Source organism: Arachis hypogaea, chromosome 9, assembly GCF_003086295.3.
Source record: "Arachis hypogaea cultivar Tifrunner chromosome 9, arahy.Tifrunner.gnm2.J5K5, whole genome shotgun sequence".
Taxonomy (NCBI): Eukaryota; Viridiplantae; Streptophyta; class Magnoliopsida; order Fabales; family Fabaceae; genus Arachis; species Arachis hypogaea.
This window is the reverse complement of record NC_092044.1, coordinates 118,418,690-118,433,295: the sequence shown is the minus strand read 5'-3', so window position 1 is coordinate 118,433,295 and position 14,606 is coordinate 118,418,690. Positions and strand designations below refer to the sequence as shown.

Genomic DNA, 14,606 nt, shown 5'->3' with positions numbered 1-14,606 from the left:
TGATAACTCAAGAAATAAAATTATTAAAATTTTAAATTAAATTTAAAATAAATACTTCAATAATTATCCAGAATAAATACTTCAATAATATATTAATATTAATGTGCCTGTGTTAATGAGTTGATGTTCTTCGTTTCTTGCTTTCTTGTTCCTCTGCCACAATATCGGTCTCAACGCAAACTCTGTCCAAAACCACCGCTTGATTCTCTCTTATCTCTTCCCAATCTTATCCTAATTCATTCTTCCCGCAAATTTCTCTTCTTACACTCTTTCTCTCTCTCACTCTGCTTCCAACACCAATAAAGCTATCTTCTTCTGAACCCCGAAAAGGAAAAAAAAAAACATGGACCTTTATGTAATAAAATCTTCATGTATTCTGTATTGTAAAAAATGATTTCTTTTTGTTAATTTCTGAGCTTAATTGGTTCACCTCATTTCAATAAAATTCTGATTTTTTGTTTAGTTGTGTTGATTTGGGTTTTCTCTGCACACACACTCAAAGGCTGCGACTTCTTCAAGGGTTGATCGAAAAATGGTGTCTGGGAACGACCCAGTTGAGTCCTTCTTCAATTCCATTCAGGTTGTGAAGGAATCGCTGTCCCCTTTGGAAGTGGGTATTCGGAAAGCTGCAAAGGATCTTGAGCACTGCTTCCTGTCAGGACACAAGAATAAGGGCACGAAAGGTGTTTGTTTGATTGCCCAGGTGAAGCAAGGTGGTGAATTTCAGATCTGCGATGTGAGGAAGAAGAAAGGGTTGTCAATGAAGGTTCCCTTGAAGGCTTTCTTGGGTATTTTCTCACAAAACTCAGTGAGTGGTAATGGGAATGTGAATGTGAATGGTGATGAGGTGGATAAGAAGGGTGATGGGTCTTCTTCCTGCACCAATTGCTTGAAGTTTGCAGTGACTTGGTCTTTGCTGGTTAATGGTTTCCTTCAGGCTCTCCCAGCTCCTTTCAAAGCTGGGAGAAAGAGGTCTCAGAAAATGGCTGGTGATGAAGATGGGAAGGTATGTTCATGCATGAAGCCAAGTGTTTCATCGAGTGAAGTGACGCAGGATGAGACCAAGGGCCAGTTTATTAGGACAGTTAAGGAAAAAGGTGTGAAGTGGAAGGATGGTAAACATGTCTCACTTGAATGTCTTATAGGTTTAATCTTTAATCAGTTGAATCAAACCATTCAGAGTCTTGATCATGGTCTGCATGGAAATGACCCTGAAAATGTGAAAACTTCACAACCTTCTATACCACCTCAGATTGGCCATGTCAATGCATTCACAAACTTCTTGGAAGGGCACAAAATGGATGTGAATAGCTTCTTGGGAAATTTGAATTTTGCAAAGGTAGGTGGTGTGCCATCGGGTGTAGCTGGAGAAGAAAGCCCTTTATCAAGTGAAGAAGGATATAATGGTAATAATGCTAATAGTGGTAATGATGATAACAAGGAGGACGCTGGAGGGATTTCGCCGCAGAAGGTTGCCTCTAACATATTCAGTATTCCTCTAACAAATGTGGAGCGTCTAAGGTCTACACTTTCCACTGTTTCATTGACAGAATTGGTTGAGCTGTTGCCACAGCTCAGGAGAGCATCGAAAGAACACCCTGATAAGAAGAAACTGATCTCTGTACAAGATTTCTTTAGGTACACAGAGGCTGAAGGTACTAGTTTATAATTGTGCTTGCAAGGGTTGTTGATAATAAAAAATCTGTATGCTACTAGTTTCATTTTTTTTTGTTTGCTGCTTTTATATTCCTAATACTCAACAGTAATGATGCATATAGGCAAATATGGATTAGTATTATCAATTTTGGTTGTCTAGTCAGTAGTGACTAATTACATCTAGTTTAATATTCAAGTTATTCCAAGTACGACCTCTTGCTCGGCTTACGTAGTATGTAAGCATCAATGTAAGTTATAAGTTTGTTGATAGATGAGCTCAGTCAGTAATGATGGTTAGACTAGATATTCATGGAAGTAACTGATTAGTTAGTTGGTAATATATAGTCACGTATGTATATGGCGAATGACTGTATATGATGAATATATATAGAGAAAATGTGCAGGAAGAAGAGAATGATGGGATTCACTCTTCTGATTTCTCCCAATAGACTCTGTATATGGTCAAAGAGCGACATTTTTTAACACTAGCATCTGCATATTTATTCATAGTTACAGAATTCATAGTTGAGCATATACCATTGACAGATATGACAGGATTTAAAGTTCCATTTCTGAAGGTTAAGATCAGTTAATAAAGCAATACATCAAAAATAATTTTGTTGGTCTTCTTTTACCTTAAAGAATGCAGAAAAAGCAACCAACATACATTTTCCGGAACAGTGTTTGCAATTGTGACGTCCAATCCCTGCACGAACAAATTTGCAGTTATTGTTAGTTGTAGGACATCTTTTAGCTGCTCTGTTTGACGTATTTGTTTACAGTATTAAGCTAATATTAACTGTTAATTGATTGTGTATGTTGTTCTGTTTGTGTTGTTAATGACAAATTCACAGTTTTCACTTTTATTTTCTACAGGGAGGAGGTTCTTTGAGGAGCTGGATAGAGATGGTGATGGCCAAGTAACCCTGGAAGATCTAGAAATTGCAATGAGAGACAGAAAACTGCCACGAAGATATGCCAAAGAATTTATGAGCCGTACAAGAAGTCATTTGTTTTCTCGGTCCTTTGGATGGAAGCAGTTCTTGTCATTTATGGAACAAAAGGAGCCAACAATTCTTCGTGCATATACTTCTCTGTGTCTAACCAAATCGGGGACACTGAAGAAGAGTGAAATATTGGAATTACTAAAGAATGCAGGGCTGCCTGCAAATGAAGACAATGCAGTAGCTATGATGCGATTTCTGAGGGCAGACACAGAAGAATCTATTTCTTATGGACATTTTCGTAATTTCATGCTTCTGCTTCCCTCTGACCGTCTTCAAGAGGATCCTAGGTAAGATAAATATGGTCATCTGGTTATTTTATTTATGCTTTTTCATATATTAGATACGAAGTCCATCATTACTCTCTTATTCTTTTTCATATATTAGATACGAAGTCCATCATTACTCTCTTATTTTTTTGGGAAAGAGAAAAAAAAAGGGGGGGGGGGGGGTTGGTCTTAATATCCTTCTGTGAAGTAGCTATTCAACTTTGGTTCATGCCTGCATTTAATTTCCTATTAAATTAAACAATGGCGTCTCTACTACATAACAATAGAAAAATAATTTTCAATCCTTTCATCAGAAAATTTGAAATGCATTTTGGAACATGAAGCAGACATGGGCAAAACAGACTGCAGAGAAATCGCCTGTTAATTCCTATGACCAAGAGACATCCTCGTTTAAGATGTATACCTCTGTTTCCAACCAAATGATTCAAAGAATTAAAGCTACATATTGCAATTTGGAATCCTTGCTTTTATGGAAGCTTTATTATAACTATTAAAAGGGCATCTCGGTGTAACGCATCCAGGGAACGCAAGCACCCAAAGGATGTAATGTGGGCAGCCTAATCTAATAAATTCATTCGTGGCTGTCATGACTTCAAGTGAAGTTACACGAAGACAACTCAATCCTTGCCCTCTCTTGTGCCTTTCCAAAATAACTCTTAGAAAGTGCTTTAAGAAGGGCGTCCCTATCTTTTCAACAATGAACCAACAAAATGGCTCTTGCTAGTGCTCACAAAGATCTTTCAAAGTGTGTGTCCCCTTTTTTGTTGCAGGACTAATATTATTTCATTAAGTAGTGGTTACCTTAAAATGCAAGGAAATTACATTAAGAACATTACATATTTTAATTTCCTTATTATCCAATCTACCATCAGTCACTGGTTAAGATTCATGAAATATTGTTATGTGCTTATGGCTATATATTCAGGAGTATATGGTTTGAAGCTGCAACTGTAGTCGCTGTCCCACCACCTGTCGAAATTCCTGCTGGAAGTGTTTTAAGATCTGCACTGGCTGGTGGCCTTTCTTGTGCCCTCTCTTGTGCATTACTGCATCCAGTTGATTCAATCAAGGTAAATTCTCTAACTAGATGGCTTCCTTTGTTCTTAGGAATATCGTGTTTCAATATGGACCCTTGATTCCGTATTTCTCTTATAGTTGTATGATCTGTTGTTTCCTTTGAGAGACCTCATCATTGTCTTATTTGGCATGCTAGACTCGAGTACAAGCATCAACCATGTCCTTCCCTGAAATCATTGCCAAGCTGCCACAGATTGGAGTTCGGGGTTTATATAGGGGATCAATCCCTGCAATTCTTGGACAGTTTTCAAGGTATTTTTACATAGGAGATAACTTCTTTAATGCTTTCAATCAATCATCGCATAATGATGTTATTTTCCTTGCAAGCTCATGTTAGTTTTATTTATTTATTTATTTATACTGTAGCCATGGCCTTCGAACTGGGATATTTGAAGCAAGTAAATTGGTGTTGGTAAATGTAGCTCCTAACCTACCGGAACTCCAGGTAATTTGTATATCCTATTTGCTGTTACTTATATACTCGGCAATTCCTGATTATGCATTACGTTCTTAGTTCCATGATGTCTGAAATGCAGAGAGCATAAAGTAAATGACCTCCATTCCTTTGCATTCAGCTAATTATACTTATAAGCTTTGCACATTATCATTTATGTAGGTACAATCTATAGCATCATTTTGTAGCACGTTTTTGGGAACAGCTGTGCGGATTCCATGTGAAGTATTAAAGCAGCGGTTGCAAGCTGGTCTTTTTGATAATGTTGGTGAGGCTCTTGTTGGGACTTGGCAGCAGGATGGTCTTAGGGGTTTCTTTCGTGGAACCGGGGCTACCCTTTGTCGTGAGGTTCCATTTTATGTTGCCGGCATGGGACTTTATGCAGAGTCTAAAAAGGTATCTAATTTCCTTCATCAGCTTGCTTCATGATCTTAGCGTTTGTTTTTGGAATTCACTTTGAGAGGTTTATGAATTATAAAATTGTTTGAAGCTCTTGTATGTATATTAAAATGAACCTTCATGTTCATCCAAATAAAGAGGAACTTCAGCTGGATTATGTATAAGAATTTTGACTGTCATGAAAAAACACTTTCAAGTTATTCACTGAACTAAGCTATTAGCCTATTACACATTTTTGTTCCCTCTTTTCTTTAGGTAAGTCAAGTCTTTCCCTTTAGAGGGTCCTATATTAGTATTCATTATATGGAGGTCATTGTCAATTGTTTAAGATAAATTTTATTCATTAATCATGTTGGATGGTGCTTATTGGTCCCCCCTTTAGAGGGTCCTACAAATGAAGTAGTTGAAGTGATGTAAAGTTGGTACAACAAAAAGTTATGACAATAACAAATAGTATCTTATTGTTTAGTTATTCCATATATTCCCTATGCAACAAACTGCATCAATGCAATCACTTAAGAAGTCCCCTCTTGGCAAGTGGCAGAGCAAACCTAAAAAAGATAAAAATAAAAGATGCTTGAAGACTTGGCCTTATATGTATCCTTATATATTTCCACACTGAAATGGTATAAATATAATGGTTTGTGGTAATTGATATTTTTGACAATGTGTCATGCTGGTATTTCATTTTGATTTTAGGGTGTCCAAAAACTGTTGGGGCGGGAACTAGAGGCCTGGGAAACAATAGCAGTCGGAGCTTTATCCGGGGGGTTGGCTGCCGTTGTCACGACGCCATTTGATGTCATGAAAACTAGAATGATGACTGCGCAGGGTCGGTCTGTGTCGATGACCATAATAGCCTTCTCTATACTACGGCATGAGGGCCCCCTGGGGTTGTTTAAAGGAGCAGTGCCAAGATTCTTTTGGATAGCTCCCCTAGGTGCCATGAACTTTGCAGGCTATGAGTTAGCAAGGAAGGCCATGAATAAGAATGAGGAGCTAGCTGGTAAGGCTTCGGAGTAATGTTAATTAAAACCTGAATTTAGCTGCAGCCCTTGGGGAATTTCTTACTGGGAAATTTTTTAGCACTTACTGAGTTAATTGCAGCTCATGCCTGGATTTTCTTTAATCTGCTGGTCATTGATGCTGCACTGAAATTCACATTTTGTTTCCTTTGTTCATTTTGTACTTTTTTTGAGTCTGCCATTTGTAGCAGCAGAATCAACAAAATTTTCTTGTACTTCCAATTGATTTCTTCATCTAATGTATAGATTTTAAATCTATCATAATCTTTCTCAGGTTTCTTCTTTTTGATTTCCTGGCTCACTTAATTGTCGTCTGATTTTGCACTGCCTGAAGTCATTGTTATTATTATTATTATTATTAGAGCATTAGTGATCTTCACTATGAACATCTTATGCACTGTATGTAGTATGTACTATGCAATCAAAATTGTTAATTAATTAACATGAGACTACTGTCTACTTGATAGGTTTAGAGATTAATAGAATTGGTAGGTTTTATTGATGAACTAGGAATTGCAAATCACAACCCCTTATTAGAATACACGGTTGGAACTACCAACTGTGGAGGGAGTTCAACCTCTCGAGTTCTAACAGAAAATTCACAAAACTAAAAACTAACTAATCAATTAGTATTTATAGGCCGCAGCTAGGATTAAGACTACTGCCCCAGGGCTACTAGTTTAGCTCAAATAGAACAAACAAAATAACAGCAAGTAGGAACTAAAACTAGCAAGTAGACTATTTACCTCTCCTTGTAAACTAAATAAAACTTGTTTCTATCATTACTCCCCCTTGGACAACCACCTTGTCCTCAAGGTGGAACTCAGGAAAGGAGCACCGCAGTGCGGCAACCTCTTTCCAGTTGTATTCGCACAACTGAAGTCCCTGCCAGCGGACCAAGTACTCCAAGGAACTATCCCTTTCCGATCGAGACGCCAAAAAACGAGGGTTGCATGATTAGTTCGCCATCTTCTGCCATCATTAAGGGTGAAACCTAAGGTTGCTGTGGTTTCGGGACAATCTTCTTTAATTTGCTCACATGGAAGACTGGGTGGAGCTTGCACCCTTTTGGGAGTGCCAACTTTTATACGCCACTACTTGAAAGGGTCCATAAAAGCAGGGACTGAGCTTTTCATTCATCCTCCGAGCTAAAGAACACATTCGGTAAGGTTGTAGCTTGAGATAGACCTAAAGAACACATTCGGTAAGGTTGAAGCTTGAGATAGACCTAATCACCTAACTCGAACTCCGCATCCCTTCACTTCTTATCCGCTGCTTGCTTCTTTCTAATTAAGCTTGAGCCAAATGCTGTTTTAATTCAGCTAAAATCGCATCCTTGACATGCAAAGGGTATGTTTTTCCACGGAATATAATCGGGGGAGACACTACACGGTCTAAAATGGCATAGTCTGGGCGGATACGTTAAAGGTCGTGTTAAACCAATATTCTTCCCATAGTAACCACTCAACTACCTCTTCGGACACCACCCACAAATCATTGGAAGTAAGTCTCGAGGCACCTATTCACCACCTCTGTCTAACCGTCGGTCTGCGGATGAAATGCGGTGTTGTATTTCAGCTTAGTGCCTGCGGCATGAAACAATTCCGACCAGAATCTGCTCATGAAACCCTCACAATCAAAACAATCAATTTTGGAAACCCATGAAGCTTCACCATTTCCTCAATGAAAACGCAGCCACTTCCTTCGCCAAGAAAAGGTGTGATAATGAAATAAAATGAGCATATTTGCTCAGCCGTTTGACCACCACAAAAATGGTGTCTATGCCCTTCGACTTGGGTAAACAGACCACGAAGTCCATCATCACATGTTCTCATATCGTCTCCGAAACCAGTAAGGGCTGCAGCATCCCTGCCGGCTTAAGAGCGGCACACTTGTGACTTGCCTTGTTGGCAAGTAGAACAAGTTGCAACATAATCTTTCACACGTTGCCGCATCCCTTACCAATAGATAGCCACAATGAGTCTCTTGTAAGTTCGAAAATATCCAGAATGTCTTCCAACCCACTGTCATGATGCTCGGGCAATAAGGAGGGTATTTGAGCAGAATTTGCCGGCAAAATTGCTCTTCCCTGATAGAAGCAGAACAACCTCCCCTTCTTTAAGGAATAGCCTGAAAAATCCTCAGATTCCTGCTGCAAAGCCATTGTTATTTTTTGCAGCTCTAGATCTCCTTGTATCTCAGCATCCACATTTTTCCATAGACTCACGTGCATTACCGAAGCAGCATTGGCCATCATCTGCCGGGAAAGAGCATCTGCAGCCTTATTTTCCATCCCCAGACGATATTTGATTTCAAAGTCCAAGTCCAGCAGCTTTGTTGTCCATTTGAGATGAGTCGGTTCCATCACCGCTGATCAGTGAGGATTTCAAACTCCTCTGGTCAGTAAGCACAGTGAAGTGACTTCCCATCAAGTAGTACCGCCATTTCTGGACAGCAAGCACAACCACCACTAATTCCCTCTTATAAGTAGATTTTGGGTGAGCTCTTGGTGACAAGGCTTGACTTAAAAATACAATCAGTCTCCCCTCTTGAGATAACATAGCCCCCACCCTTCGCTTGAGGCGATGGTCTCTATGACAAATTCTCGTGTAAAATTTGGGACAACCAATGTAGGAAGTGCTGCCATGAGGGATTTAAGTTTTCAAAAGCCGTCATAGCCCGATCATTCCATTCAAAAGCATTCTTTGTCAGATCTATCAATGGTTTGGCAATAGTGCCATACCCTTGCACAAACTGACCATAGTGCACTATGAGGACTAAAAATCCCGCAAGGCACGTAGGTCCTTAGGAGGCGCCCAAGCATACATGGCTTCAGTTTTGCTAGGATTTGCAGCAATTCCCTCAATCGAGACGATATGACCTAGATATTCAATAGAAACTACTGTCAAAGTGCACTTCTTGGCATTTAACACAAGCTTATTAGCGATTAATATGTGAAAGACTTGTTGCAAGTGATCGGCATGGCTCTCAATGTCTCGGTTGTAGATAAAAATATCATCAAAAAGACCAACACAAACTTCCGTAACAGTGGCTTAAGGATGTCATTCATTAATGCTTAAAATGAACTCGGTGCATACCATGAACTCGTAGTGTTGCTCATGCGTCTAGAAAGCAGTTTTTTGAATATCCTTGCTGCGCATCCTAATTTGGTGATAGCCCGACTTTAAATCCAGCTTTGAAAAAACTGTGGCTCAAGCCATTTCATCCACAAGTTCATCAATGACCGAAATCGGAAACTTGTCTGGCAAGATTATCCCATTTAAAGCGCAGTAGTCCACACAAAACCTGCAACACCCATCTTTCTCCTTGACCAGCAAGATGGGACTAGCATAAGGGCTCATGTTAGGCCAGATGATTCCCAAAGCCAACCTTTTCCAAACCATTTCTTCAATCACCGCTTTTTGGTGGTGTGGAAAGCAGTAAGGCCTAATATTAATTAGGGACTGCAGCTTCTTCCTTTGAAGGAATAGCATGATCATGTGACTGATGCGGCGGTAAACCTAGTAGGGTTGAAAGACTGCATCATGTGCATCCAACACCATTTGTATTGGTTGTGGAACACTTGTGACTGAGACTGAGTGCAGAGTTAGACCACCATAAAACAGTTCCGGATCACCCTTCAAGGTCAAAGCCTCCCCACCCTTGAATATCTCTATCCGAAAATCCTTAAAATTGGCTCAAATGACCCCGAGCTTATTTATCCACGCCAGCCCCAAAACAAACTCAGCCTCATTGATGGGAAATAGGTAAAAAACCTCGGTTATGGACAGCCCCTGGAAGCTCAGTGTTACCTCCTTGCATCTGCCCTGTCCCCTGAATTGCACCGATCTGCCACCTTTACCGAGAACCTAGGTGTGGTATCTACAATCAGACCCAACTCCGCTGTGATTTCTGGTTCTATAAAGTTATTCAAGGCACCACAATACACCAGCACCCGCACACGACACCCCTTCACCTCGTCCCACGCCTTGAACGACCTATGGTGGCAATTAGAGCTCGGAAGTTTAAGCTTTAATTGCTCCACTGCCTTCGGAACAGCTTCTTGCTCCAACCAATCCCCTCCTCAGCCTCAGGTTCCATAATCAGCAACTTGAATTCCTTGTTCTTGCACACATGCTTCGCTGAGTAAGGTTCACTGCAGAAAATGCATCCCCCTCGTGCACGTTTAGCTTTGTAATCCTCATTGTTAAGATGCCTCACTTCCCGCCGTTTCGGAGGCTCCATCAATGATTCCACATCCTTGCTTGCTGGGACCGTCGCTACAGATGCAAGCACCGGCATGTTAATAACGAAGTTCTGTGGTGCTACAGATGCTGGGACCGCAGTGCCATGCTACGATTCTCCACCTTCTGCGCCAATTCCATCAACTCATCCACGATCTGGAACGAGAACAACCTGCATTCTTCACTCACCTCAAGTCTCAACTCATTCAAGAACAAGTCAATCAACAATTTTGGAGCCAGACCTCGAAGGGGACGAGCGTGCAACACAAACTGATTGACGTAGTCTCGAACCATACTTGTTTTAGTTTCAAAAACGATCGATAGGGACATTGCAACCGCTCAGGTTGAAAATGACGCAGAAACGCCATGCGGAGGGACTGCCATTGCAGCGTCGGCGCAGTTGCCTCCCACCACCGAAATCACGTGAACTCCCGACCTTCCATGGCGAACGTCACCACCACGAGCTACTCCTCCTTCGGCACTGCTCTGAGAAAGAAGAACTGCTCCATACGCTCGATCTACGTCATCGCATCCTAGCCACAAAGATCGGAAGCTCGAGTTTCCGCCATTGCTCTGGCGCGCCTCTAGTTTCCTGTGAGCAACCGACAATCTAATGCAACCCCGAAGATCCCCACTCGTGATGGACTGGCTATTCTCCATGGAATCCACGCGCGCGTCGATCCACTGCAACATCTCCTGCAATGCACGACAGAGATCTTCGGCGATCAAATCGCAATTCCATCACATAATTCGCTCTTCCATTTTTTGCGATCGTCGTTGCACTTTTCACCACAAGCTTTCAAGATCCGAGGACTTCTGATACCAGTTGAAAGGTTTAGAGATTAACAGAATCGCTAGGCTTTATTAATGAACTAGAGATTGCACATCACAGTCCCCTAATGGAATACACAGTTGGAACTACCAATTGTAGAGGGAGTTCAACCTCTCTAGTTCGAACAAATTAATAGAAAATTCACAAAATTAAAAACTAACTAATGAACTAGTATTTACTATTTATAGACAACAGCTAGAACTAAGATTACTGCCCTCATGCCTGCTAGTTTAGCCCAAAATGAACTAAATAGCCAAATAACAGTAAGTAGGAATTAAAACCAGCAAGTAGACTGCTTCGCTTATTGTAAACTAAACCAAACCTGTCAGAACTGTGGTTAAATATCAGCCATTTATATTCGAACGAGAGAAGGAAAGGGTTTTCTCAATTACCCTTGGAAGGCCATCATGATAGTTTTAACCAAGTTGTTGGGGGAGATTGCTTCTACTGATATCGATAGTTGAAGAATGTTGACAACATCCATAGAATCCTATTTCATGAATTTAAGCCTAGTAACGATTAAGACGTCCGGAAAATGTATTCAACCTTTTCTGTTTCAATTAAATATGTTTTCTTTCGAAAACTTCTCTCCATTGCCATCAGAATGTCAACCTCCGTATTTATTTAATAACAATTATAATCATCTCTTGAAACATTGCCAGCTTGAGCCGAATCTACGATTTCTAATCGGTTGAACAGACCCGAAAGAAAAAACAATTTTATTGAGAGCAGCGCAAAGCAGTATTTTCTTGAAATGATGCACAAAAATTATGGTAACTCCGAAAATGGGTTTATATAAAGAACTTGGAAGTTAAAAAAGAGAACAGAGTTACAAAGAAATCACTGCAGTAATTATTATTAAACCAGCATGGGAACACCAGCTTCTGATGTTTTGCTACACACTGAAGTTTTGAACAATTTAATAGCCCCAGTAATCGTTCCTGATTTCATCTTCATACTTCTTCAACAGTTCAGGATGCTTGGCAAAGTACTCATCATATGTCATGGTATTAATCTTGGCCTGTCAAAAAGACGTGTGAGAAAACATTCAATTTTATTAAACATGAAAAAGTTTGTGTAGTGATTTCTAATTACCTTCATTTCTTGTACATCAGCTATTTCCTTCTCTAAACGCTCTGACTCCTTGAGAGACTTCTGCTCGGCTTCTTTAAGCTCAACTAACTGCGTCAGAATTACACATACAGCACTTAAATTGACAATGTCTTTCACTGAGAGACATGAACAACTATTATCGTTTAGACAAAAGTTCTTACTAGTTGATCGAATTTAGTTTTATATTGAGGAGTCACTGTGTCAACATATTTGGGGATCTCTATGCCTGCGGAGAACCGTCAAAAAACATCAGAACTTGAATTGGTTGGTATATAAATATGTACAAAGATCCAATTTTAACTGCCTTAAAAGAAAAAGCAAAAAAAAAATTTGTAAAAAAGTTATCCAACACTATTATAACATCAACAAAGCTTTGTACCTCTTCGATAACTACCTCACAAATCTAGATCCGATTGGTTGTGTCAATAATCTCATGCGTGTAAGAATGTTTGTACTCTCATTTTCACAAGCATCCCAATCTTAATTAATTGCTAGTTTAGTTTGCTACATTAAGCCACATTAACAATTTCTTTCAATGTACATTAAAATATGTTTCAAGTTAGAAAATTCACCACTAGTTTACTAAACCTTATCCACCATTCAATAGAGGGTATTTGGTACCCTTCGTAGGAATATCCATATATATCAGGCCCAAGTTTGAACAATGAACAAACTTTTGCCTGATAGGGATTCAAACAGAGACGGATTCATGTGTAACATTGTGGGGCAAGTAATTCCACTAGGATTTGGAAATTTATTTAGTAGTACATAATAGTGATATTTATTTGTCCCTATTATGTTATTAAATTTGACCACACTATATTAAATTATTATGATAATTATTTGCCCCCACAGTCAAAATTTTTTAGATCCATCACTGGATTCAAAATTCAAATGCAGATCCAAACCAAATTAGAGCCTGGTATTAGGCACTAGCCTGCTAGGAAATCAGAGTATAATGCTGAAGTACTACTCAGCATTGAAGTAACAAGAAATACCCGAGCTTACATGAAACCACATGCATTTCAAATTCCAGTCCCCACTAAATTGGTCATTTAAATAAACAATATATTATGAATGTTAAAAGAAAGCAACAAACACATATGAAAGGGCATTCACAAACAGAGTTCATGAACATACTCTCGTAATGCTCCTTGTACATGTCCACCAAACGAGAGCCAATTCCCTTCCTATAATACTCCCAATCTATGGGCTCTGGCTCCTGCACAATCCAAAATAACAATAAAAAAAAGTAATAACCTTTTTCCCCTGAACAATGATTAACTAAGCAACCTCCGTTACACACACAAGATCTTCTGATTTTTCAATTAAGTCTCCATTGGTCCTAAAAAATTTCTAGCGTAATCAGTTAATCACGTCCAATGACAAAACCCTAATATCAAATGAAAACAATAAAAATAACAGCAAATAAATTATGTACAACAATCATTCAGAAATGTGTCCCAAACATCTAATCCCTAGAATAATAATAACTAATGACGAAGAACACTAACGAATTGGTAATATTTCCGAATTCACATCAGAATAACACACAAGTCAGAAATCACTCTAAATAAGTGATTACTTTTTCATTTTCGCTCTAGAATATAATCGATCTAAAAGTAACAGGAACAATACGAATTTTTGTATACACAATCGAAATTATTCAATGCGAGGAAAACGAGAGAGATCCGTGAGGATCAGAGAAGAAATCGAACCTGACTAAACTTGGTTTGGAGCTGCGAGTTAACCTCGTCGAAGGTACGACGAAGGTTATTGAACTCCCTGCGAGCCTCGTCGGAGACGATGAGCCTCGCCATTCCGTCCCAGTCGATGTTCTTTCCGGCCTTGAACACCACATCGGTAACCTTCTTCACCGATCCGCTCATTTTTCCTTCCTCTTTCTTTACTTTTCTTTTCTGTCGCTCTGAAATTTTCTCGCTGATTTTCTCGGCCACCAAACGGCAAAGGCAAAGAGATGCTGTTTTTGGGGAGCTGTGTGAGCTCAGTCTCCAAAACACCCTGATGCTATCACCCACTATGGGCCGGGTTCTAAAACTTGCATCTTTATGGGCCTGTTTATTTCTGAATTCTGTGTAATAGCCCATTTATGATCCGAACCATAATAATCCTGGCCCAAAAAGTAACAAACTGATGGCAATTTCTCCTTTTTGTTTAGATAGAGATTTTGTTCGGTATTATACTATAACCGAACAAAGATTTATTTGAAAAATAAAAATATTACAGTCCAAAAAAAGAAATATTATATGTATATTAAAAATAAGCTATTAAATAAGTAACTATATATATATATATACATTATTTTGAATATCTTTTTATGTATCTTTTATATTTTAATGTATATTTTATACTAATAAAAAGTTCTAAAATATAGGAACAAAGGAAAATATGATATGTACACTGTAAGAACTTCTGATACGTACACTATTGTCCAATCAAACGATTGTGCTTATACAACTTTGTTAAATGTAGTACCAATATATAATTTTAC

General features: G+C 39.2%; 2 protein-coding genes and 1 long non-coding RNA gene across 3 annotated transcripts; 1 reads left to right on the top strand and 2 right to left on the bottom strand.

Moving 5' to 3' along the window:
- The first annotated feature begins 103 nt into the window (after positions 1-103).
- On the top strand, positions 104-6,163 carry LOC112712569 (uncharacterized). Its single transcript, XM_025765491.3, has 8 exons — positions 104-355; positions 464-1,655; positions 2,533-2,950; positions 3,876-4,020; positions 4,164-4,279; positions 4,394-4,472; positions 4,644-4,877; positions 5,580-6,163. The coding sequence occupies exons 2-8, from the start codon at positions 533-535 to the stop codon at positions 5,901-5,903; spliced, it is 2,439 nt and encodes an 812-aa protein (XP_025621276.1). The 5' UTR covers positions 104-355; positions 464-532; the 3' UTR covers positions 5,904-6,163.
- Positions 6,164-6,381: 218 nt separating this feature from the next.
- LOC140175442 (uncharacterized) lies at positions 6,382-11,294 on the bottom strand. The gene is made up of 2 exons (XR_011866244.1): positions 9,004-11,294; positions 6,382-8,786 (listed from the first exon to the last, which is right to left on the bottom strand). It is a non-coding gene; the product is annotated as an uncharacterized lncRNA (long non-coding RNA).
- A 391-nt stretch (positions 11,295-11,685) lies between these two features.
- LOC112712571 (ATP synthase subunit d, mitochondrial) lies at positions 11,686-14,127 on the bottom strand. Its single transcript, XM_025765493.3, has 5 exons — positions 13,813-14,127; positions 13,235-13,316; positions 12,256-12,320; positions 12,077-12,163; positions 11,686-12,002 (listed from the first exon to the last, which is right to left on the bottom strand). Exons 1-5 carry the CDS (start codon positions 13,981-13,983, stop codon positions 11,901-11,903), a joined length of 507 nt encoding a protein of 168 aa, XP_025621278.1. The 5' UTR covers positions 13,984-14,127; the 3' UTR covers positions 11,686-11,900.
- Between the last annotated feature and the right edge of the window lie 479 nt (positions 14,128-14,606).

Coding starts and splice junctions, on each gene's coding strand:
- LOC112712569 (XM_025765491.3), top strand. CDS start 533: ATGGTGTCTGGGAACGACCCAGTTGAGTCCTTCTTCAATTCCATTCAG. Junction 1,656..2,532: donor TAGGTACACAGAGGCTGAAG/GTACTAGTTTAT, acceptor TATTTTCTACAG/GGAGGAGGTTCTTTGAGGAG. Junction 2,951..3,875: donor CGTCTTCAAGAGGATCCTAG/GTAAGATAAATA, acceptor CTATATATTCAG/GAGTATATGGTTTGAAGCTG.
- LOC112712571 (XM_025765493.3), bottom strand. CDS start 13,983: ATGAGCGGATCGGTGAAGAAGGTTACCGATGTGGTGTTCAAGGCCGGA. Junction 13,317..13,812: donor TCCAAACCAAGTTTAGTCAG/GTTCGATTTCTT, acceptor TGGATTGTGCAG/GAGCCAGAGCCCATAGATTG. Junction 12,321..13,234: donor GTACAAGGAGCATTACGAGA/GTATGTTCATGA, acceptor GGTTCTCCGCAG/GCATAGAGATCCCCAAATAT.